The sequence below is a fragment of the Cheilinus undulatus genome, linkage group 8 (genome assembly GCF_018320785.1).
Source record: "Cheilinus undulatus linkage group 8, ASM1832078v1, whole genome shotgun sequence".
Classification (NCBI taxonomy): Eukaryota; Metazoa; Chordata; class Actinopteri; order Labriformes; family Labridae; genus Cheilinus; species Cheilinus undulatus.
In genome coordinates this window covers 27,549,328-27,572,896 of record NC_054872.1, presented here as the reverse complement: position 1 = coordinate 27,572,896, position 23,569 = coordinate 27,549,328, and the positions used below count along the sequence as shown (strand labels likewise).

The 23,569-nt window shown below is 38.6% G+C and overlaps 2 protein-coding genes across 3 annotated transcripts in view; one reads left to right on the top strand and one right to left on the bottom strand.

Moving 5' to 3' along the window:
• adam22 (ADAM metallopeptidase domain 22) overlaps positions 1-23,569 on the top strand; it is a 101,943-nt gene that overhangs the window by 53,989 nt on the left and 24,385 nt on the right. For both annotated transcript variants that reach the window (XM_041793167.1, XM_041793166.1), the window contains exons 7-14: positions 15,508-15,571; positions 15,749-15,825; positions 16,296-16,370; positions 17,047-17,118; positions 21,601-21,767; positions 21,847-21,931; positions 22,139-22,229; positions 22,336-22,387. In XM_041793167.1, the coding sequence (XP_041649101.1) occupies positions 15,508-15,571; positions 15,749-15,825; positions 16,296-16,370; positions 17,047-17,118; positions 21,601-21,767; positions 21,847-21,931; positions 22,139-22,229; positions 22,336-22,387 (683 nt within the window). The remainder of the gene's footprint in view (positions 1-15,507; positions 15,572-15,748; positions 15,826-16,295; positions 16,371-17,046; positions 17,119-21,600; positions 21,768-21,846; positions 21,932-22,138; positions 22,230-22,335; positions 22,388-23,569) is intronic.
• cldn12 (claudin 12) lies at positions 9,025-14,896 on the bottom strand. Its single transcript, XM_041793168.1, has 3 exons — positions 14,743-14,896; positions 11,096-11,353; positions 9,025-11,005 (listed from the first exon to the last, which is right to left on the bottom strand). Exons 2-3 carry the CDS (start codon positions 11,312-11,314, stop codon positions 10,193-10,195), a joined length of 1,032 nt encoding a protein of 343 aa, XP_041649102.1. The 5' UTR covers positions 11,315-11,353; positions 14,743-14,896; the 3' UTR covers positions 9,025-10,192.

Below are 23,569 nucleotides of genomic sequence, written 5' to 3'. Positions count from 1 at the left end.
ATGGGTTACAGATCACACACCCAGCTGTCGACACTTTCAGTAATGAGCCCTGAGCGAGGCAGACAGGTCTCAGGACGGAGAGATTTGCTGGATTACAAAGCTCGCACACGTAGGACAGCCCTGCAGCCAATTAGATAATAACAATTACAGGACGCCTTGAGCATAAGAGGGAATGAACATACTGCTGATACTGTGTGTGTGTGTCCTCCCGGCTCTAATTAAAACGTCCAGAAAATAGTGTTTGTCTGGTGTTAATCAGTGAAAGGAGACAAGATAAGACAGGTCAGGGATTACTGTCTGTGTCTGCATCTGTACCTGTCTGCATGTGCTCTGGTGTGAGTGTGTCTACGTGCTGATAGTGGCGTCCCGCACACACAAGGCGGCTGAAGATTCATCCCTGGATGACAGCTTTAGTGCCAGCATTGATGAGAGACAGGTAGAACGAGCATGGAGAGGATGGACGGAAGAACGGGCTTGAATGGGGTAATGGGGATTTATAATGGAATATCATTACATTGTGGTATTCTCTGACAGAAATTTCCTAAAACAAGAGGTATTATGTAAGGACAGGTTCAGCATCACAGTGACAAAAATACATTGGAAAGAGAATTTTCAAGCAAATCTTCATGTCAAAGTAAGAATGAAACATAATATAGAGAAAGAAGGAATCAGAAACACGGGCTGACCAGGGTTAATTCATGTCTTTCACAGCTACTCTTCTTCTTTACTCCCTGCTCTTCCCCAGCACCCACTGCCTCTGTCACTCCTCTCCAGCATTTTCTGGAAAGTCTGAATAATTCAAGCAATGAGAGAGTGAGAGATCTTAACTAAGAGTACTGCTGAAGCACTTGCCTTCAGAGATAACGTATCTTCCGTTCTCTTTTTTGGTCATTCATACTCAGCAATGATGTAAGATGCTCTTCAAAATAAAGAATTTGTCAACAGTTTTGTTTTAAAAGTGTTGCATTGCAAACATTTGACCAAAACAATGAAGAATATCAAATATGTAAATACAGACATGGGTTTATAGCTCATGTAGTAAAAAGAAAGAAAACATAGTTCAGTCTTCAAGACGCATCTTACCAGAGGACACATCTATATGCAATATTTTAAAAGGATAATTCTTTTTTTCTTTTTTTTTGTATACATATTTTTCTTATACATTCAGACAGTTTGAAAATTACAATAGTAAAGGAAACACACTTTGGTTACACAAGCTAGAGTTCTCATGACTCACAGAATACTATAACTGTTGCAGTCATGGTGTCCATTCTTGTATAGAAAATACTCAGTACATACAAGCCTGCCCACAGAATTGACCTATGGCTAAGCCACACCCCCTCCACTTACTCGGACAAACAATGAACATTCAGTGACAGGCACTATGGCAGATGTCACAGTAGGAGACATTTCGCAGGAGGCCCTTGATGATTTTTGGAGACAGAAAGATCACATATCATCTAGAAGTAACCAAAAGGGACTAAACTATGTATTTGAGGGATATATTAATCATTTTATTGTTGAGAAGGTGGACAAAAAGCTTCAGTTACAAGCCAAAATTTACAGGTCCCAGTGCAAACATGATAAACCACATCTCATTGCCATCACCATCTCAGACAACAAGATAGAAGATCAGCATCAAAGAGCCACTGAAGTTAAGGTTTTTGGCTCAGAATATGATAAAAATATAACGGCCTTTTTACCATCTTTACCAAGAGTGTCTCTCTGTTAGTTTGGTGCTACAGTATTTACATTGAATCATTTAGCATAACGTTTGCCAACCTTTGTTATCTTGGCTATTACAGATACAGTGCTTAACAAATTTATTAGACCACCTGTCATATTTGTCTCAGAGACCATCCAGCATCATGAAGTGCTTTATTGTGGACTGTTTCATTTTCAGTGAGCTCTCCACGTCTTACCATTTTGAACAGGAATGAGGGATTTCAAACTGAATTCACCCAAATTTGAGCCGGCTCACTGGGCTTCTCTGAGGAGTCAGAAATTACTACACAACTTTATCCAAAGAAGACACTTTTCTCGGTTAAGATGTGGCTTGGGAAAGGATAAAAAATACACCCCATCGCCTAGCCTCTTGGGATGCCTTGTGTCGGAGTTGCGTGTACCCCATGAACACCGTTTGACCATTTTTAAACATAAAATCTCAAAAATACCTCATAAAACTGAACGAAAGCTGACTTTCTGCAATGCATTTCAATGGACGTCCAAGCAGAGGATGCCTGAGTGTATGGAATAGCTATACGTACTGTGATTGGCTCATGGCGTTTGAGGGTGGGACTTAGCCATAGGTCAATTGACTGGGCCTTTCCAATCATGACTTGTTGATGATCTCCATGCATGTGTATTGGATCAGTAGTGATAGCGTCCTGACTAAATGTTGCTTCATTTTTCACAAAAAATGTGCGAAGCTATTATCTTATCAAGCTAGTGGGTCTTGATGTTCATCTAACTTATTAATGCCAATTTTAGGCCCATTTCTACACTGTTTCTGCCCATTTTTGCAATTTTAACCAATTTGGCAACTTTAACCCTTTTTTGGCACTTTTTAATTGCTCTCCTGCCCTTGTTTTCCCCCTTTGCCATTCTTATCCCATTTTTGCCACTTGTAACCAATTTTTGTCACACTTTAACTGCTTTTCTCAATTTTTCCCAGCCCATTTTTCCCCTTATTGTGTTGCTTTGCCCATTTTTTGTGCCTATCCAATTTTTGCCATTTGCCTGTTTTTAACACTTTTAACCCAAGAGTCTCTTTTTAACTTTTTAACTGCTTTTTACAATTTTTTCCTGAAGACCCAAAGACATAACTTTGGCACTTTTCAGGATTATAATCTGCCATTACTTTTAACACCAAAGTAGCAAGTCTTTTACCAATGTATCTAAAGAAGGGTATCCAGGTTAAAATTTGTATTTATTATTATTTTTTTTTTAATGTGAGCTTATGTGAGGTGCTTGTCTGTAGTATGTATATTATGTAGTATGGATTATACTGTTCAGAAAGGCGCTCAAGTGCCGGTAAATAAGCTAAGCTACAGGCTGAGCTGTCAAATACAGAGAAATTTCTCAGTGCTTTACTTTTCTGTCACCAAGCCACTTTGTTTGAGCACTAGACCCCCACTGTAGCGTTTACGTGTTCTCTTGCCTGCGTGCCCTGTGGCCAATAAACTTGCTATTGACAAGTACCTCACATAACCTCATTTAAAAAAATTTAAACTATCCCTTTAAATCGATCACTCAAATAGAGAGAAAGCCCCAATATGTTTGTGTGATTGCACATTTGTAGATATGGAGAGTGAAGAGTGATTGAAAGCTGGAAGTGGAAATAACTGAATATATAGTTAGCTTGAAGCTCAGTTTTTATGCTCTGTTTTTTAATTAGAATTTTTGCAGAAAGTTAAAGCTCTTATATCCAGCACTGCTCTCATATTCCAGTATGACTTTCCTTTTAAGTTTTGGTGTCAAGTTTAATGACAGAAAATTCACTGGACTCAGAGATCTATTATTTTTAAATGCATAAAAATGATACAAAATATTCTGCTGAAGGGAAAAATATTTAGCACGTAGCTCCATCTGCAGTGTTGGTTGGCTTGTGAGGTGTGGGAATCCTGTCTGCATGACAATGCAAATGGACAGAACTGCCCCTGAGCACAAAGGTAGCTGTCAGTTTGTCAGGACTGAGCTCTGGATGCTGCTCCCTGCAGGCAACGGTCCCTTTTGACTGCCTCCTTACATCCATGGCTTCCTCTCGCTGTATTTCTTTATTTTTTTCACCCTTAGTCTATGTATCTTTGTTTCTGACAGTCTGTTTGGTTTTCAGGTTATTCTGCTGTTTTTGTTGCTGTAAAAACTGTCAATGCTCTCTGTGTACCCTGAGTGTCAAAACACAAATACTAAGAAAAAAGAGTGTGTCTTGCTTTGAGTTCATTTTAAAGGGCTTTATTATTTCTAAATATTAAATAGTAATTCATGAATATAGGCTTTGTAAACTGTGATGCACCACTTATTTGGCTGTTGTGATCTTTGGAGTGATGAAACAAAAACATGACAGGACTGGGTGTGTTGAGCTGAAGAGTCTGCATGATCCCTGTTGGCCATATGGTAAATCCATCTGCCCTTCTTCCGCCAAGGCAGAAAAAAGTTTCAGAATATTAGATAAGTGTGTCTTGAATGAGCCACTCTTGAGCCATCACCTTCTGAAGCTGAGTTTGTTTTTAAATATCATTGTGTAATGAAAAATCACCTTTGAACAAGAGGACTTCTTTTGTTAGCTACAAAGAGCAGCAGAGTGAAAGTTCAAAGCTAAGAACGTGATGTTCCCGGCAGCCACATGGCTGATAAATCTTGCACTTCTTCAGTGTGGAAGTGTCTGAGTGTGCATGCAGACAACTTGCAGGAAGGATTTGTGATGCTGGCTTGCATATGCAGAAAACACCATATGTTTAGCTCGGGTACTGAACACCTTTCAACCCACCTGCACCTCAGGGCTTCAGTGACGACATCCCAACAATTTTTTTGTGTATGCTTTTAGTGAGAAAACAACAAGCTACGATATCTTTTCAAATGTTGCAGCACATTTGAAAAAATAGTAAAAAAGTAAGTGTGACCCAACCATTACCATGATTGAATACCCACTAGATTCTGTTTCACAGTTTTTCCCACATTGCAATGCATAAATGAGTGGAGAAGCAACTAAGTAAACACCCTTCGCATTTAAAAAATGTTGACTATTGGTGACAAAAACTCTGTACTCAAATATATTGGGCCTTTCCTGATAACATAAAGCATTAATGAATGTCGATGTTCTTGTGGAGGCTAACTGCTAAGACCAAGTCAGTCTGGCTGTAGACTGTAGATCTCAGACGATCCCTCTCACAGACTGTTACTGTCAGATGCAGTGTCTGTCAGGACCAATTTGCCAGTACAATGTATTTCCAGTGTTTGATTTTTGTTTTCAATTCAACTGTCTTCACAAACAAAGTCTGTCAGTTACATTCATCAAATAAAAACTGCTTTGCAAATATTACAGACCAAACAACATTTCATGAATTAAACAGATGTTTTAGAATAAGGTATGCTAACGGTGGCTTGCTTTGGACCTCATTAGATTTAGCTAAAACAAACAGAGCTACACTAGCTACATAGTTAATGTTACTACGTAAGCCAATGTAGCTAAATTAGCTTTGGCAACATAAGCTTTAGTAAACATAGCTAAAGCTAACATAGCTACATGAGCTCAGTAATTATTGTAACTGCATAAGCCAATGTAGCTAAGTTAGCATTGGCAACAAAAGCTTTAGTAAAAACATAGCTAAAGCTAACATACCTACATAAGCTCAGATATTGATGTAACTACATAAGCCAATGTAGCTAATTTAGCATTTGCAACAAAAGCTTTAGGAAAAAATGTAGCTAAAGCTAACATAGCTATGTAAGCTTAGTAATTAACGTAACTACATTAGTCAATGTAGCTACGTTAGCTTTGGCAACATAAGTTTTAGTAAACATAGCTTAAGCTAACATAGCTACATGAGCTCAGTAATTATTGTAACTGCATAAGCCAATGTAGCTAAGTTAGCATTGGTGACACAAGTTTTAGTAAATGTAGCTAAAGCTAACATAGCTACATAAGCTCAGTAATTAATGTAACTACATAAGCCAATGTAGCTAAGTTTGCTTTTGCAACAAAAGCTTTAGTAAAAACATAGCTAAATCTAACATAGCTACGTAAGCTTGGTAATTAACGTAACTACTTTAGTCAATGTAGCTACATTAGCTTTGGCAACATAAGTTTTAGTAAACATAGCTAAAGCTAACATACCTACATACGCTCAGTAATTATTATAACTACATAAGCCAATGTAGCTAAGTTAGCATTGGCAACACAAGTTTTAGTAAACATAGCTAAAGCTAACATAGCTATGTAAGCTCAGTGAATTATATAACTACATAAGCTACATAACAACTACGTAAGCTTGGTAATTAACGTAACTCCAGAAGATGCATAGCTTTGTAGCTCAAGAAACAGCATCTTACAGTAACGTTTTGGGACATGTATGTTTGGTGACTCTAAATTGTCTGTAGGTGTGGGTTTGCCTGGCTGTTTGTCACTACATGTCAGTCCTGTGGTTGACTGGCGACCAGTCCAGGATGTTCCCCAGCACCCAGTTACAGCTGAGATTGGCTACAGCCCCAAATGTGAAAGCCATAAAGCTAATGAATGGAAAATATGACTTGAACTCATAAGAGTATCTTCAGGGCCAAAAATGACAGTTTGACCGATTATACATGACATTACTGAATATTGAAGAAAATCCAAAGTCCTTACAATCCTGTGATTTGCAACCATCAATGTTTAATTTCAGTCTTAAACTTGGATGCTTTTTTGAGATATGCTTTGCTTTTAGAGAAATTTCCTTTTTGTCTCCTGAAATCCTTCAAGCTTCTCTGAAATCATTATTCAGGGCTTTTTTGGATTTGATATTAAAAAGCATTTGGTTTTGACTATAATAATCTTTGCATTTGTAGAAAATATTTTTAAAGCTCCCATCTTATGATCTCCCTTACTTGTTTTATGCTATTTACCCCTCTGATCCCGTGTGGGACTCTGACCTGCCGTTGCCAGATGAGGAGGAGATGGGAGGATGGCTGAGGGAGAGGGGGGTAGAGGAGTTGAAGGGTGAAGGACAGGGTGTGTGGATGGGGGTGGTGGCAGGTTATAGGGTGGGGGTGTTTGCACAAGGTGCCAGGAGGAGGATTTTTTATACTCTGTGTGCGTCTGAGCTGATGGGATTAAAAAAAAACGGGGTCTCCCTGTGGCCTCAAGCCAACTTCACATTACTAAACCTGGACTGCTTCATTTACACATACAGAAAGAGAACAAGAATGAAAGCATGTTCCCCCTCCCTGCTTTATATTCATAAGCCAGCAGTCTGTGTCTGAGGTACCATCTCCCATGGCAACCCAGGCTCCGCCCCTGTCTCTTTGTAGCAACATATGAAGACCATCTGTGTTTAGACCTGAACCTCCATCCCTACTCGCTCCCTGCAGAGTCTATATGCTGTGTGTATTTTCTAACAGCGCTGTTTGGCCGGGAGTGATGATCTGGGGAACAAAGAGAACACAGGGCAAGAGTATGTTTAATTACAGCAGCTAATGTAGCAGAAACAGCTCTGATAATCGTGGATTTTGCTGCGTGTATGTGCAAATATCACACACTTCTTATAATTATGTTCTTATTAATCATCAGCAGCTAAACTCTCAGTCAACATGAAAGTGTCACATCAAAGAAGGAGTTGGCTCCAATTATGACTGCTGCTATTTAGGCTGGTGGCTATTAATCCAGACGCTCGGTCCACAAGGACTACATCAAAGATAAGACAAAACACTGGGGCGCAGAGAGATTCATTTTAATAGAGTGCTCTCTGTTATTAATTGGCTCTGGTTTGTCTCTTAAGCCTGTGAAGTGATAACTTCAATATTTACTCACAGCGATGATCAAGGTTCAGGGCAAATGTCCAGCAGTTTATGTGCTCATTGTGGTTATTAAAGTGTAAAGAAAAGCTTAATGTTGCTACATTTGGCACCTTCTACTCCAACATCATGTTTACATATGTTTTGGATTGTAAACATTTTTTTAAAGCTCCATTTTGAGGGAAACTGGCATATCTTTTAGTTTCACATTTAAAGTTTTTATGAGGAATTTCTGGCTAGTTCAGCTTAAAATGAGTAAAAAAATAGATTTCTTTTACAAGTCTGGGAATGTTTGGAAATGTCTTTGGTGAACAGATTACTTTGTGATTTCTTCAGGTATACCCCGCTATAGGTTCTTTGCAGATGACGTCACTCAGCAGCCAAGGACACCCTTTTGGGGGGCAGGAGTTGATTTCTGCATGGAGAAACGCTACAAAAATAGCCTCAAAATAGATTCTTAATTCTGAAACTACTTCTGTGTACTGAAAGTAGTGAAATATACAGGCAAAAAGCTTAAAAAACTTGGTGAAATGGCAGCAGAAGGAATTAAAGAAGCTTGCTTTCATCGCCTTCACCCGACACCTGCACCCCAGTTGCAGTTTTTGACATTAATGGAACTATAGAGAAAACAAACTGAACCTGTCACTGATACACTTTTTTGCTTTTTAGGATATAAAGCAACATTAGCATTTATTTAAGCCTGTTTTGTGGCGAGTTGAAAACTCCTCACAGGAACTTGAAGAATAAGAAATGTATCTCTATTCTGTCAACATAACTGTCCGTGTGGATTTATTCACAGTTAATCTAGCCTGGGGCAGGTGGGGCCATGGTACATTTTCTTCTCTAAGTCAAATTTAAGGGGCCCCTTAAATTTGTCATAGATACAGTCATTGCCTATGGACAGAATTCATCATCACCTTCATCTTTTCCAAATCTCTTTTCTCTCTCTCTTTTTTTCAAAGATCGTTTCCACGCTTCAGTTTACAGCTCAGTCACTAACTGGCTAATAGGTAATTTTTCAAGTTGCAGCCAAGGGGCGCCGGGAACATTTACTGATTAGAAACACAAAAGACAATGAGATTTGAGGGTATTTATAGAGAAATGGCCAGTGGCAAATCAACTATCCTTAGCTGAGTTATGAAAAAGTCAGAATGATGCTGCTAATGTGCATTAAGTTTAAAAAGTGGTAGGTTAAACAATGTTTATCTGCATTTAAAAGGGTACATTAAAACCTGTTAAACAGAACATTTATACACCCCATATTTCTTATGCTGTGATTCAGCTTTGGGTATAGTCAATAAACCTGACTAATAGCCTACCATATGGATTATGACTTGCATCATCAACAACTTCTATGGGTGAATTAATGATGTTCTCAAACATTTATTAGTGGTTTGGAGATATAACTAGCCAAATTTCGCCAAAAGCTGGACAACGATATAAATCATAATGAATTTGAAGCAGATTTTTGTACCTCATAGCAGTTACTGCACAGGTTTTTGTTAACCAAGCAAATAAACAAGACATGCCAAAATGTTGTGGTTCATGTTTTAATAAAAACTAAAAAAAAGAGATGACAGTGTAGAAAACCATTTAACAACATCATTGACCTTTTATAAAGTAACATGATTCACACAACAGACAGTGAAGACATGCTGATTAGTGCTCATTATGCAGAAAAAACCTGGCAAATGATTACATTTGGCTTAATCACAAAAATGAACCTTAATTTACACCTAAACAACATTTCTCTGAGTATTTTTCATAAACAGCTCTTTATGTCTCCTACATTTGTTCTCCTTAACTACTTAGTGTCACTCAACCCAGTGATGTAACTCTGCATTCATTTTACAGCATTCAAATTACGTAGTGCCATCTTTTTATACAAAACATTTGAAGTCCATGTTAATACAAGGGATATAAAACCGTGTTATAAAACACAAACTTAAAACTAAGTGAACAAAGGCAATGTTAACAGGCACAGTATTCACATAATTAGTGCATTTAAACATTAACAGCTGCTCTCCACAGGGCACTATGGCGTTGCAACAATAACAAACAGGTGATTAAGTCAGAAGAAAACCACTGAATCTTACCTCAAAGACAATGTTGTGTTTAGTCATAACAGACCACAGTACAGGCTTAGAAAACATAAAATTACTTGTGTCACTTGAGCTTGAATTTCATTTAGCAGGGGAAGAGAATTTATCTGTAGTGTTGCATGTCTGGCATTTATCATACACACCTTAATATCTAAAGGTGAGAGAAAGAACCTCTGCCATAAATTAAAGTCACTTTCTTGCTTGTGGCTCTTAGCTGGGTTCTCTCACACTTAGGCAGGTTAAAAGCATTCCTCTCTACTTGATTAATACTAAAATAAGCCACGTAGTCAGTTGATGTTGTTTTCACTGTTCTTGGCTTCAAATAACTTCATTTCCTTTATTCCTACATTACTCAGCTGAATAGAGTTGCTGCAGCAGTGATTTTCTGTTAAAGAAAACCTCATCCTTCATATAGTACCTCCTTGGTCCTCTGACTGGATCTCATCCTCCATAATCAGCACTCTACAGACCTGGACTGACTGACTGAATTCTTAAAGCTATCACTCTGCAGGCTGTAAATAGCTCTCATATTATTAACTTCCATCAATCATACACTATTAGTTTTATTAGGAGTGAACCTGATGGTATCAGCCTCTCTTTTCCTACTGTCCCTGCGTCAGGACGGGAATGTCGATTTCTATGGCAGACATGCGTGAACGGGAAGAGTAGCGATGGCCTGCGTAGCTGGATGCGTATCCCTGAGAGGGGGCGTAGCTCTGCGAGGGTGCGTAACTCTGTGAGGGTGCATAGCTGTAGGCCTGGGTCCCTCCCACCTCTGAGCCGTACCCATCAGGAGCAGAGATCTGAGACATATACACCTGCGGCGGTGCAGGGGCTACTACGCTTTGTGCATAGCCCTGAGAGGCCACATAAGGCTGGGTATCGATCACAGTGGGGGGAAATGTTTGTGGTGGGAATGGCTGGGGACCATAAACTGGGGAGGGAGGATATCCATTGGCAGTTAGAGGCTGGGTGGACAGAGAGGTAGACATATTCGGCAGAGGCAACCAGAAAGGCGAAGGCAACTTTTTACACATACAGTACCACATGAACATCAGCAGAGCGGCCAGCATCAGTCCTCCAGAGCAGCCGATGGATACGTACACAGCAAAGCCATCAGAGAAAATGTTGTCATATCTGATGTTCATTTCCTTTGTACGAAACAGGAACCAGACTGAAGGCGCCATGGCGATAGCTCCCCCCAGAAATAAGAACATCCCAGCCACCAGGTGACAGCCTGCACTGTTGACCAGGAATCTGGTGGTCTTGATGTCTGGTTCAGGCTTGTCCGAGCAGCAGCAGGTCTTACACATTCCTGACATGCACAGCAGCAAGGCCAGAGAGCCGAGCAGCAGGCCTGTTGGCAGACAGAACTGCAGCAGCCGCAGGTCCAGCTGGTCCACTTTTGAGTACCACTGGAACCATTAGAAGACATGATTTCAGTACATAACCACACAAAAGAAAAAAAAAACAAAGGCACAAGAAATCATTTTTTAGAGAAATACCTCTGAATCATAGTAGTAACATCCTGAATAGCCATCCTGTTTCACACATTTAGCCCACAGCCCGTCATACACGCTGATATTCTTGGCATTACGATTGAATGTGACGAGTCTGGTTACTCGCCACTGTGGGATTAACGCTGCCACAGCAATCCCTCCTACAGACACAATGGCAATGATGAAGGCAAACGCGTTGGTGGCGTGGATGTCCCGGCATGACATGGTGGAAGCTGACAGGAACCAGGGCCAAGTTAAGAGTTCCTGTTTGAGGAGAAGATGAGAGAAAGTCAAACAAGAGACTGGTCTGTTAGTGAAAAGTGAAAAGCTTTGAATTTTACTACAGTGAATATTTTTTATGTGCTCAGAGCACCCAATCCTTGGAAAAGAAAGCTGGTTATACAAGTTTCTTCAAATGGCCCAATTATTACTAAAGTAAGCTAACTGTGCCACAGACTGACCTAGCTATGGGCAACCCCACTGTATTCTATTCACCACAGCATAGCTGACCCAATATCTGCTGTCCCCAGGAAACAATGCTCTCATTTCACTGGCAAACAAAGAGGGAGTGACTTGGGGCCTGAGGTGGCAGTGAAGAGTGTCTATTCTGCAGAGCTTTACTTAAACTAAACAATAAGCTATTGAATTAAATGTTTGATGTTTCTTTAAGTGGCAGCATGCAGTAGTGACTGACCAAGACTCAGTGAAAAGTCTTGAATGCTTTATTATATTCAAACTTTGATAATTGCATTTTGCTTAATGTAAGCTTAAGCCTAAAAAATCCTTCTATCACATCTAATTTACATAAATAATAATGCTGGATTTTGATCTAAATCAAAACTATTAACTCGGATCAACATATCAACAGTAATGGGGAGGTTTCCGGTGTACTGAGTATTACGAATTTACTTACTGACTGGCAAGTTTATTTGTATGAAGGGTGAAAGAAACATAAATTAAATGTTAAAAATCTGAGGTGATTAAAAACTTGTTAATTGAATTATAAAGTAATAAAATGCATTTGAATTTAAAGATGAAGTGATAATTATGTTTTGATTTGATTAATCTGAGGTCAATTTGATGAGAGGTGGCAAATGTTATTCTTCTAATTGTTTTTATTCATCATTAAAGTAAGAGAACTCAAGGGCGAAAGTATCGAAAAGTGATGAAAAAATTAAGGTGGTGAAAATGAATGCAACTGGAATCACTAAGCATTAAAAATACGCATAAATAAAATATAAAAAAGTTTTAAAGTGAAAATAAGAGTAATGAACCGGTAATTAAATTATCACTTTTTCTCATTTAAAACATGTAACTTTGTGAATGCTGATTCAAAAAAATGTCCCATCTCCACTCAACTCTGCACTGAAATGTGTCAAACTACACAGCAGTGATGGAGACTTTTTAAATACTTTTTGGGTAGTATTTCATTACTAAATCACCCTTAGATAATTTCTGAGGCAAGAAATGGATGTTGGTGACTGTTAATATTTAACATTTTACACATTTTAACATTGAATTGGAAATGTTTTGTTGTTTTCTGAGTTGAGAAGCTCCAGGCTCAGCCAGATGCAGTAAGCCAGCAAGCCCGTCAGAGATACTCCTGACCCACAGTGGCTCAGACCACAACAGCCGGCAGCAGAGAGCAGGCTTCGTCAGTAAAGTTTGCAATGCTGCAACAACATACTTTATTATGCATTTGTCTTAAGTTTTTTGTGTTTGGCACAGCTAAAATCAAGCCTAAGTCTTAAGGTGCACCTTAACCATATTGTACAAAATAGCCCTCTTTGAAACACGTTTCAGTAACTCAGTTTGTTGTATAGTTTAGTAGGGATGTACAGATTTCCACGGTGCACCAACACTTGCCTCATGCCACACCATTTGTAAACCACTGGATTTGTGACTGTAAATGCTGAAAAAGCAATTGAATTTTTCAGTACAATAAGGCTTCAGTTCTGAACTGGAGAAGGCTTTTGGATGAAAGGCGAAACATCTTCAAGAACCTCAGCCAAGTCCAATTACCCCCTTGACGAGGATTTTGATAGTTCAGCGCTGTGGTTCTCAACTGGTGGGTCGGGAAACATAAAGTGGGTTGCAAAGCTGTGTCATGAATTGGTGCCTGGAAAAACTGCAGCAAAGTAGCAAGGATGTACAGAAGTTCTAGGTTGACATATTTCCATTTATTTTTATTACCTCCGCCAAGGAGGTTAAGTGATCGGCAGGGTTTGTTAGCTAGTTTTTGTTAGTTTGTTAGCAACATAACTCAAAAAGTTATGGACTGAAATTTTCAGGGAAATGTCAGAAATGACATAAGGAAGAACTGATTAGATTTTGGGAGTGACCCGGATCACCGTCTGGATCCAGGAATTTTTTAAAGGATTCTGTACTATTGGGAGATGGGGCTAATGGCGGAGGTCTGCGCTCTCCGAATGCTTTTCTAGTTTCAAACTGTTTTACTGGAAAAAAATCTGTTTTGCTGGTAAATTTTGGTTGTTTTCTTGAGATTCTGACCTTTTTATCCTATTATTTTGGATAGAAATACTATCAAGAAATCTGATTTTACCATGAGCATATCTTCACTTTTAAGAAATATCTTTAAGAAACCAACCAAAATCAATGTTACCATGGTAAAAAATGCTAAAAAAAGGTAATAATTGTTTTATTTCATGCATGTCCTCCAAAAGTTTCACACAGTATTTTTGTTCAGGGTCAAAACTGCAATATTTGTTATTAAATGAATTTTAGAGGTTAAAATTTGGGGAACTTTAGGTCAGGACTCAGTTAAGGAGGTGATGGGTCCCATGGCTAGACCAGTTGAGAACCACTAGTTTAGCCCAAGCTTTACCACAGTACAGCCAACATCCATCGACAAAATTCAGATTATTTAATCACTTTCAGACGCAGCATTGGCAGTAAAGCTTCCATGTCAGCATGCAGTATTCACTGGCCTTCTCTGGTTTACATGTTAATATTCATATAATCTTTAAACTTTAATTATCACTCAAATGATATAGTTAGAAGCAAGCTGTTGCCTCTTACATTTTTAACGTGGTCATCGTGGTAACAAAAAGTTGTGTGTGCAGAAGTGGGAATACTCTTAATTTATAAACTCTTTAGACGTGGGTATACTCGGTATACCTGCGTATACCCTGCACTACTACTGGTAACATGTAACAACAAACGCACAGGACTTCATGGCTAAAACCTTGACTATTTAACACACACCCATTCGCTATATTAACGTTTTTTTTAATAAACACTACTTCATAAACAGAGGTAATGGGTATCTTACAGTCAGTTACATCTAAATGTAAAACAGCGTCAGACTCCGCTACTGTAAAGATATGCTATCAGTATCTCAGACTAGCTTACCAAACGTTTCGGTTACTCTAAAGCTCGTATGATGGTCTAAATACGTCGATACTCATATTACTAGCTACTTTTATCATCTATCAATGAGCGTGAATAATAACGAAACTCACAGGTGTGCTAATTAACCGACATTTTAACGATGCCATCGGCTTGTTAATTAGCTAAAAAGTTAGCTGATGGCTAAAGGTTAGCATTTTGGGGACTTGTTGGGTTCCGACTTTGTCAATATGAGACTCAAACACACATAGACACAGACAAAGGTCGACGACTGAGTACAATACCTTTAAATTCCCGCAGTTCAATCGTATTTAGATCGTTTTTGACATGACGTTTCTTCACACGTTTAGACACGAACCAGCCAAGAACCCTTTTTATAAAATTACAGTAGACAGCGCCGTAAACAGGATATGGCCTCATAATAGTAGCAAGTGCCTCTGCTCTGCCCTCAGTGTGGTCTCACAGGTGGTTCACGCATGCGCGGGCGGTTCTTGTGCCCACCAAACAGTTATTCCCTGCAGACAGAGATGAAAGAGCATTGAAATCACGGGGTTATTGAATAAATCTCATGAAAGAATAGAAGTAGATTAAGATATTGCAAGAATAAAGAAGTATTATAATCGAATAGATTAGAAATATGACAACAGACCCCTTACTGTAAATTGAATACACACAGACCTTCTCTGTTTCAGAACTAACTTTCATTTAAAGTACCAGCTAATTAATTTGAAATGTTGCAAAGGTCAGTTTATATTTTGTCCTTTTTACGTCGTAACTAATGACATCATACGTGTAACAAATGTCAGTTATTTGCCTCATGTCTGATTATTTTTATCTGCTTCAACAGATGTTACTAAAGTTTTGTAGTGGGGATTTGTCATTTTGTGCCTCACATTAACAACATTAACTCCCACGTGCACGCAGGTCATCAACTGGACATTGAAAAACAAACAGGAAAGACATCCAGATATGATAAGAAAGCAGAGCTAAGTCTGTAATCAGACATCAGCAGGGAGCTATGGTAACATTTCCCTGTTTGTGTCTTTCAGGGAGATGTTCATATTCACATGATCTACAAATCTGCGATGCAAGGATTAGGTGATCTTCTCAATGGTAAGATATAGGCTGAATACACAAGGAGTTTGATATACTGTATGACTAATCTTTACTAAAAGAAGAGAGATAGCTGTATTTTTTTCATATTTGTCATAAATAATGTATCTGACTCTGACTGATTAAACAAATACTGTACATAAATATTGATCAGCAATGTATGTTTTTGCATCCTAGGTGAACTTCCAGAGCCGCCTTTTCCCAGCCCTCCTTTTCCTGGGTCAAAAGTTGTTCACAGGAGAAAAAAGAGACAAGTATGAAACCTTTCATGTCATCATTGCAATCAAAAGGGGATACTGATAGGCTTGTATTGATTTAATGTTCACATGTTTGTGTGTGAGACTGTACTGAACGGTGTGTGTATAATTTTATGGTAACTCACAAAGCTAAAGATAGAGCACTGTTTCCAAACACCCCTCTGTCTTAGTCTTTTTCTTCTTTTCATGAAATATTTACCTTGTGAGTAGCAGCTGCTTCAAACCTCTTCGTCTTCTCTCAGGCACAGTCAGCTGTCTGCAGCTGTCCGTCCCTCAGAGCCGTTCTCATCTTTATTTGGAATTTGGAAACCCAAAAAGCGGCTTTAGTTTAGCAGAGTTCATTGTTTTTGAGTTGTTGTTACTCTTCTTTTCACTGTGATGCATGAGGCCTAAGCCTATCTTTGTGTTTACTTTGTCCTAGTTTTTCCTGATATGGTCTTGATAAAGTTGTGTTTCTTTCTTCTCAGGTTTCACATAGGTCAAGAAGTGTAGAGGATGAGACAAAATACATTGAGCTGATGGTGATCAATGACCATCTAATGGTATGTTTTTAACTGTAAATACTACTGGGATCTGCATTTAAACTAACTATAAATTAAGGATTAGAAATAAGTTTCCATTGTATGGAGACCAAAAACAGGCATTTTTATTAACCCAACAGGAAAAGAACTATTGATAAAAACAAGAATTTTCAGACACTGACAAAGTCATATTTCTACAACTGACGTTGCCCTCTATGTAGTCCCTTTACAGGGACTTTAATGTTTTATGTTTTCTGGATGAAAATTAGAAATTGAACATCCTGGTTCTGGCTATCTCATCTTATAAGCTCAAATGGCCCAGGCATCATTTACAGGCAATAAAATCCCCAGACTCCTTTATATTTATATTATGTGTGCAGGATGCTAGGTGGTCTGAAAGCCAACACTATAAATGAAATAAGTGGTCTCACTCTTGAGGCACTCTACGTTTTCCCACATGTGTACATAAAGAAGATATTTTTCATCCAAATGGCCCTGACTAAAATTTCCTGGGCCTGAAATGAGTTTATGCACAGTGATGCTGGTGTTTTGAACGAAGCAAATGTGCAGACATTTGCTCCTTTTGGACATTTAAATGGCTTGTGAGGAATCTGTTCCAGATTGTGAATCACACATTTGTTTGTTTCCTCTCCATCCCTCTGTGCCCCCCCCCCCCCTTCTGTGTTTCTCTCTTCAGTACAAGAAGCATCGGCTTTCCGTTGGGCACACGAATAACAATGCTAAGTTAGTGGTCAATATGGCTGACATGGTAAGAATTGTATTGATCCTCTTCTTGGAAAGCTTACCACAAGCACTCCCAGGTATTGGAGCTGCACATTGCACTGTTTTTTCTGCTTTAACCAACCACACTCTCTGCAGTTAAAACCTCTTATGGCTCGTAATATGCTGCACACAGCCATTAACAAGTCTGTCCAGAGTTTTCACTGAAACAGCAATGGCATGTCCACAGCACTGAGGCAGATATTTCTACGTTTCATTAAGCAATGTCTGTGTGCTGTGTAACTGAAACCTGACCTGCAATAGGGTCATGTCTGTAAGCTGATAGGCTTGATAAACTGAATAAAGGTCGTCTTTTTTGCCATGTCCTTGAAGAGGATCATATGAAGCAGACCCTATTTGGGATGTGCACATCGATTTTATGTATGCCATTATAGAAAACTGTTTTTTTTCTTAGTGTGTGCCACGCTGCCATGTCACTAAAGCTCCGTCCACAATAGCATGTGGTATGATAAATAATAGAAGGATCAGTTATAACTTTTAGTCACAAAAACACAAGCAGAAAATTTCTATGACAGTAATTGACCCTTTTTGAGATTGATCAACCCCGAGTACTGAGGGGGCAGGAAACGTCTGTCGTCTTTTAAACTGACAGTGCACATTTAGCTTCAGTCTCAAAACATTAAATCTGTCAACATTTCCAAAAATTAAGGCAAGAAAACAGAGAATCTACTCTGTAGCTGCCTTTAAATTACTTTGATGCAATTGTAGATTTAGTCTGCTAAGTTTGATTTTTAGGACTAATATTTTAGAGGTTAAGTGAAAATTTTCCTGCTTAACAAATACATTAAGCATTGAAAAAGAGATGGTTACTTTTTCCCTTCTTATTTCTGTGTTTATAAGCCCACCCTGAAATGAATTTATCTGATGCTCTTATAATTATTTAGGAAGAATCAGAATCTAAAAAAATAATCCTTGAAAACTCTCGAGATACTGGTTCACAAGATGATTCTGTCAGGGTTTTTTCTCTTCCATCTTTTCAGTGATGTGCATTTAAGTTTGTTAATGCTCAAAGCTTGTAAAATCAAGTTAAAACTGAGGGTTATCCCCAGAAAAATGCCAAGAGACTAGAAAATGAAAAGGGGACATATTTTACTCGTTTAAGACAAGTTTATATTGTTCTCAGAGGTCCCCAAAACATGCCTGTGATGTTAATTGCTGTAAAAACACTCTAGTATTGGATTTTTGCGTGTCTAAAAATCCCTCTTTTTCAGCCCTGCTCAGAACGAGCTGCTTCTGTGTCTGTGGCTTTAAATCTTACTTAGCTGTCTCACTCCGCCCCTCTCAGGAAATGGATGTGGATTAATCATAGACTGTAGAAAGAATTAGACAAACCCCGTGTGACGTCAGTCGTCTGTTTACAATAGACGGACTCAAATGGCTCTTGAAGCCAATCCGTGGAGACTTCCATATTAAAATCGCGGTCTCAACCGAACTTTGGATCAACCTAACAGGCTGCCCACTGAGCGCAACTTCCTGTCAGCCTGCTAGCGAGCATTCTGGTTGACAGAAACGGAGCCTCTGCCTGCCGGGCTATTTGTCAATCAAATGAGACGCGCTAATCAGCTTTCATCCTAAATAAAATTTAAACGATCTTGGTACAAAAAAATTCACCCCCCGTACAGTGGGAGCACAATAAGACACTAGATAATGAGACACATTTGGTGTTTTGAACCAGGCTGTAAACCAGTTCGTTTCTAGTGTCAAAACTGGCTGTTTAAAAGGTGTCCAGACGGGACTACTGGTGTTCCTGCAGCCAGCCTCAAGTGAACACTCGTGGTATTGCATTTTTTTGCACTTCCACATTGGCTTCATTTTTCAGGCTAATAATTTCATCCTCATCTGTTTGAAATAGGTCCTGAAAGAAAAAGCGAGACATGCCCATACACTTGCTTAATTCCATAAGTATAATAAATAACATTTCAAAAAGACATCTTCTTTAGGTGATAGTTTTGAACAATGGAGGACTGCAGTATTCAAATGCTGTCCCCTGAAGAAGACCTCTGATTGAGTCATTGTGATTTATTAGCTTTTTTTTGTGGAATTGTGTAAGTGATAGGGCATACCTCTTTTTTGCTGTCCTTCTGTTCAGGTACTAATTGTACCTATCTAACCCGAAAGGATGGAGCTATCATAGTGATATGACATATGATGTCACTCTTATGTTGTTATTGCCATCTAGCTTACACCTCCAACTACCAAGAAAGGGTACAGTTGGCCATTAAAATTCAAGCAAGATCAGGGGTTACTGTACCAAACTGTCCTGAACCAAAACAGAGACCTCTGTGGAAATGACTATTTATGTAGCCCCTGACCAGATAGGAAAGCTGGCAAATGACCTTAAGCACTTTTCCAAATATCAGTGGTTATTACCTCCGCCAAGGAGGTTATGTGATCGGGTGGGTTTGTTAGTTAGTTTGTTAGTTAGTTTGTTGGTAACATAACTCAAAAAATTATGGACAGATTTTGATGAAATTTTTAGGAAATGTCAGAAATGGCATAATGAAAAACTGATTAGATTTTGGGAGTGATCTGGATCACCGTCTGGATCCAGGAATATTTTAAAGGATTCTGTACTACTGGGAGATAGGGCTAATGGCGGAGGTCTGCGCTGTTACCACTTTACACCAGGAGATGGTGGATATGAGTAACTTCAATCCCAGCAGCATTTTGGGTGTGTTTCTATTCAAAGTTTTGGAGTTTATAGAGTTTGAAAGACGCACGCCTGGTCAAGGAGACGAGTCGGAGCGTAACAGAGGGAAAGACAGCGAATTGTAGCAAGAATACTCACAATGCTGGGAGGAATAGAGGAACATTCACCCTCTGCCATGACTTCTAGTCATCCGGAGAGACCACTGGTGAGACTGTCAGTGCATCTGTTGGCAATGGCAGGCAATGCTTCCACCATGACAGTCCACCCGTAGCAAAGCCAATGCTTTGCCTCGCCATGTTTCCACCCCACTGGAGAGGGAGTAATCGGCCGTGGTGGGGGGCACTTTGGGACGGATCTAGGAATTTTTGAAAGGATTCTTCACTATTGGGAGATAGGGCTAATGCCAGAGGTCTGCGCTCTCTGAGTGCATTTCTAGTTTTATTGGTTAAAATCCAACACGAAGCAATGTTGCTCTAAAGTGTATTGGCGCTAACTTTGTGGATCTAAATGAAGTAGAAAGTGATGTTATAGAGACTAGATTCACTGCACAGATGTCTGATCACTTTATAAAAGGTCTGTCAGCTCTGTTGTGCTCACTCTTGGTATCCAGCTTAAACAAAGAACCTTTTCTGTTGTCCTCCCCTCTTCTGTTTGTGTGGACAGAACCTCACCAGATTTTCATCTTATGAGAGCAAACAATAGTATTTGCTATCCACTTTGCTCCTCTCTGTTCTTCATACTGTTACCCTTTTGACTCTTTCGTCGCCTCTAATATGCAGCTGTCTGCTGGCTGATCATATTGATCATATTGATCTGCTCTTATGAGGAACAGCTGGAGATGATGATTTAAAAAATCTGGGGGCCCATTGCTGGGCTGGCAGATTTTTTTTTTCTAAACTACACAGTTATTTACAGAGTGACTGTTCAAAAGTACCAGTTGTTTTACATCTCCAGAAAGATCTGATTCTCAGGATTCTGTCTATGTTAACCATTCCAGGATTAAACCACCACAGCAGCCACAATGAATGCATTTGTCAGGCTACAAACAATAATAATAAAGGTGACACAACTCACCACTAGAAACTCTCCTGATCATAATATTCCATCATAAACAGTCCTGCTGCATCAGAAATAATCTTTCACCCACAATCTTTTAATCAATACATCAGTCCACCAGTCCAAAAACATGGTTACATCTATAAAGATCCATGAACTGGTGCTATATAGTTTTAAATTTGCTATTGTTGTTCTCAATAGTCCATTGTATTTACTTTAATGGTGTCTTTTTCCAGACAGTTATGAGCAATGCTATATAGAACAACTGATCCTTTTTGGAGTCTCCAGTTTAAAAACACCTGGACTTCTCCAAAGAAAAACCTGTGTAAAATCAGCTTTTTCTGTTATAATGTATTAACCTTTGAACCTCAACTAGCCAAGGCTACATGCTTAAGTCCAGTTGAGTTTTTTTTAGCTAATACCTCCCAACTACAGTCATCCACAGGCCTCTGTTTCACAATGTACATTTAGACTTAAATGAAGGGGTTTTGTTGAATTACTCAATGGCAGCTACAGTGAGTCTGATTGTGTTTGAAATGGGTAACAAACCTAGCATTCAGTTTAATCTGGGTATTCCTGAAGGTATTTGGACTACTTTTACCCAGAATTGTAAGGAGTTAAATGAGATGTGGCAGTCATTTTTCAAACTGATCAGGCCATCTCTAGCTACTTAATGACTTTAGAATTAAAGCTTAACTTCCTTCAAAAGATAACTATTATATCAACTTTGCTTTCAATCCTTAGATTTTCAAGGAACAGCTTAATACCAGGATTGTGCTGGTTGCCATGGAAACATGGTCAGCTGATAACAAGTTTAACATAGATGACGACCCCATGGTGACGCTGAGGGAGTTCATGAAGTATCGAAAAGATTTCATCAAGGAGAAATGCGACTCTGTTCACCTTTTTTCGTAAGTCTGGAAAGATTTTCACACTTATTTCATGACACAGGTTCTTTTTTCTTACAGACTTGTAATTATTTCTTTTCAGAGGGAATCGTTTTCACAGCAGCTGGGGAGGAGCATCATACATGGGAGGAGTTTGCTCCTTGACTAAAGGAGGGGGAGTCAATGAGGTGAGCCTCAAAATCACTTTTATTTGAACACAAATTATAGGTTGGTTTAAAATGTTTTTTTGTCTCATTAAGTCACAAATGTTTAACTTTTTAAAGCTTGGTAGTGACCTAATGTCTCTGCTTCTCTGATTGTTTCTGTTTATCTGTTTCGTGCTGTTTCCCTACTCACTATGTGTCTATCTTTTCATCTGTTTGTCTCCACATCAGTATGGGAAAACCGATGAGATGGCCATAACTCTCGCTCAGTCTCTTGGACAGAACATTGGCATCTTCTCTGACAAGAAAAGGATTCTTAATGGTACACAGTAACATCTTGAAGAAGTCTTTAGGTTTTATTTTACATGCTCATATTTTAACTTACTTCTTACTTAATGTAAGCATGTTGATGAATTTATTTTTTCCAGGTGAATGCAAGTGTGATGATCGATGGTCAGGCTGCATCATGGATGATGTTGGGTAAGTTCCTCCACAGTATACACCCTAATCAGGTCATTGCCTTAAAGCTACAGCAGAGACAGACAACAGAAAATTACGAATGGGATTAACTGCAAACATGCATATCTAAGCAAATACAGTGCTTAAAAAATTTATTAGACCACCTGTCATATTTGTTTCAGAGACCATCCAGCATCATGAAGTGCTTTAATGTTGACTCCTTCATTTTCAGTGAGCTCTACACGTTTTATCATTTTGAACAGGAATGAGGAATTTCAAACTGAATTCACCCAAATTTGAGCTGGCTCACTGGGCTTCTCTGAGAAGTCAGAAATTAATCAAGCATAACATTCAATCACTAAAACTCATTTTTCTGTTCAGGAATGCAAGTAAATAACTATAATTTGACATATTAATCAAGAAATAATAATGTGCTTTACTATTTTTTCAGTTTTTTTGTAAATCAGTAAATTTGAAAATTCATGGATAACAATAATAATTATATTTTAGCATTAAAAATATCATTTGGGTTAAAGAGTTTCTACATATTGGTGTATTAACCATTGCAGAAACATAAAAAATGATTTTGGTAATTACCAATGCTGTAAATTTAGGACAGCTGTGGCATAAACCTTACTTTGGTTAGGCTTAGGGTGGTCTAATAAATTTGTTAAGCACTGTATATTCAGTTTAAAATGTCTCATCAAAGTTATTTGAAATGTTTACGCCACATTTATCTAATGAATCCCAAAAACTTATTTAAAGATGTAGAGCTAAAAATGAGGTTGAATTCCTTATGGTATATAAGTATTTTTGCCAGTGAGGGTGGAAAATTTCATGTTTTGAGTGGAAGCAGAAAGGACACTGTGCTCTTGGGGAAACTTCAGTACGGCAGATTTTTTTTTGTAGCCTTCCCCAGGTCTGTGCCTTGCACCAATCATATCTCTGAGCTCTAAAAATATCTAAATTCTATTTTCAATTTCTCTTGATTGGAGATTAATAAGAATAGAAATGACTGCTTTCAGCTGTAGCATGAGGCTTCAACATAACAAAAAAGTGAAGTTTACTATCTGAATGGAATATACATCTAACTTCAAGGTACTTGACAAGCAAAATTAAAGTGCTACTTTGGTAGATATTTTGACTTTCTATATAAAATCCAGGCGTTGTTTTTGTATTTTATACTTGAAATAAGATGCTCAT

Coding starts and splice junctions, on each gene's coding strand:
- cldn12 (XM_041793168.1), bottom strand. CDS start 11,314: ATGTCATGCCGGGACATCCACGCCACCAACGCGTTTGCCTTCATCATT. Junction 11,006..11,095: donor GTTACTACTATGATTCAGAG/GTATTTCTCTAA, acceptor TAATGGTTCCAG/TGGTACTCAAAAGTGGACCA.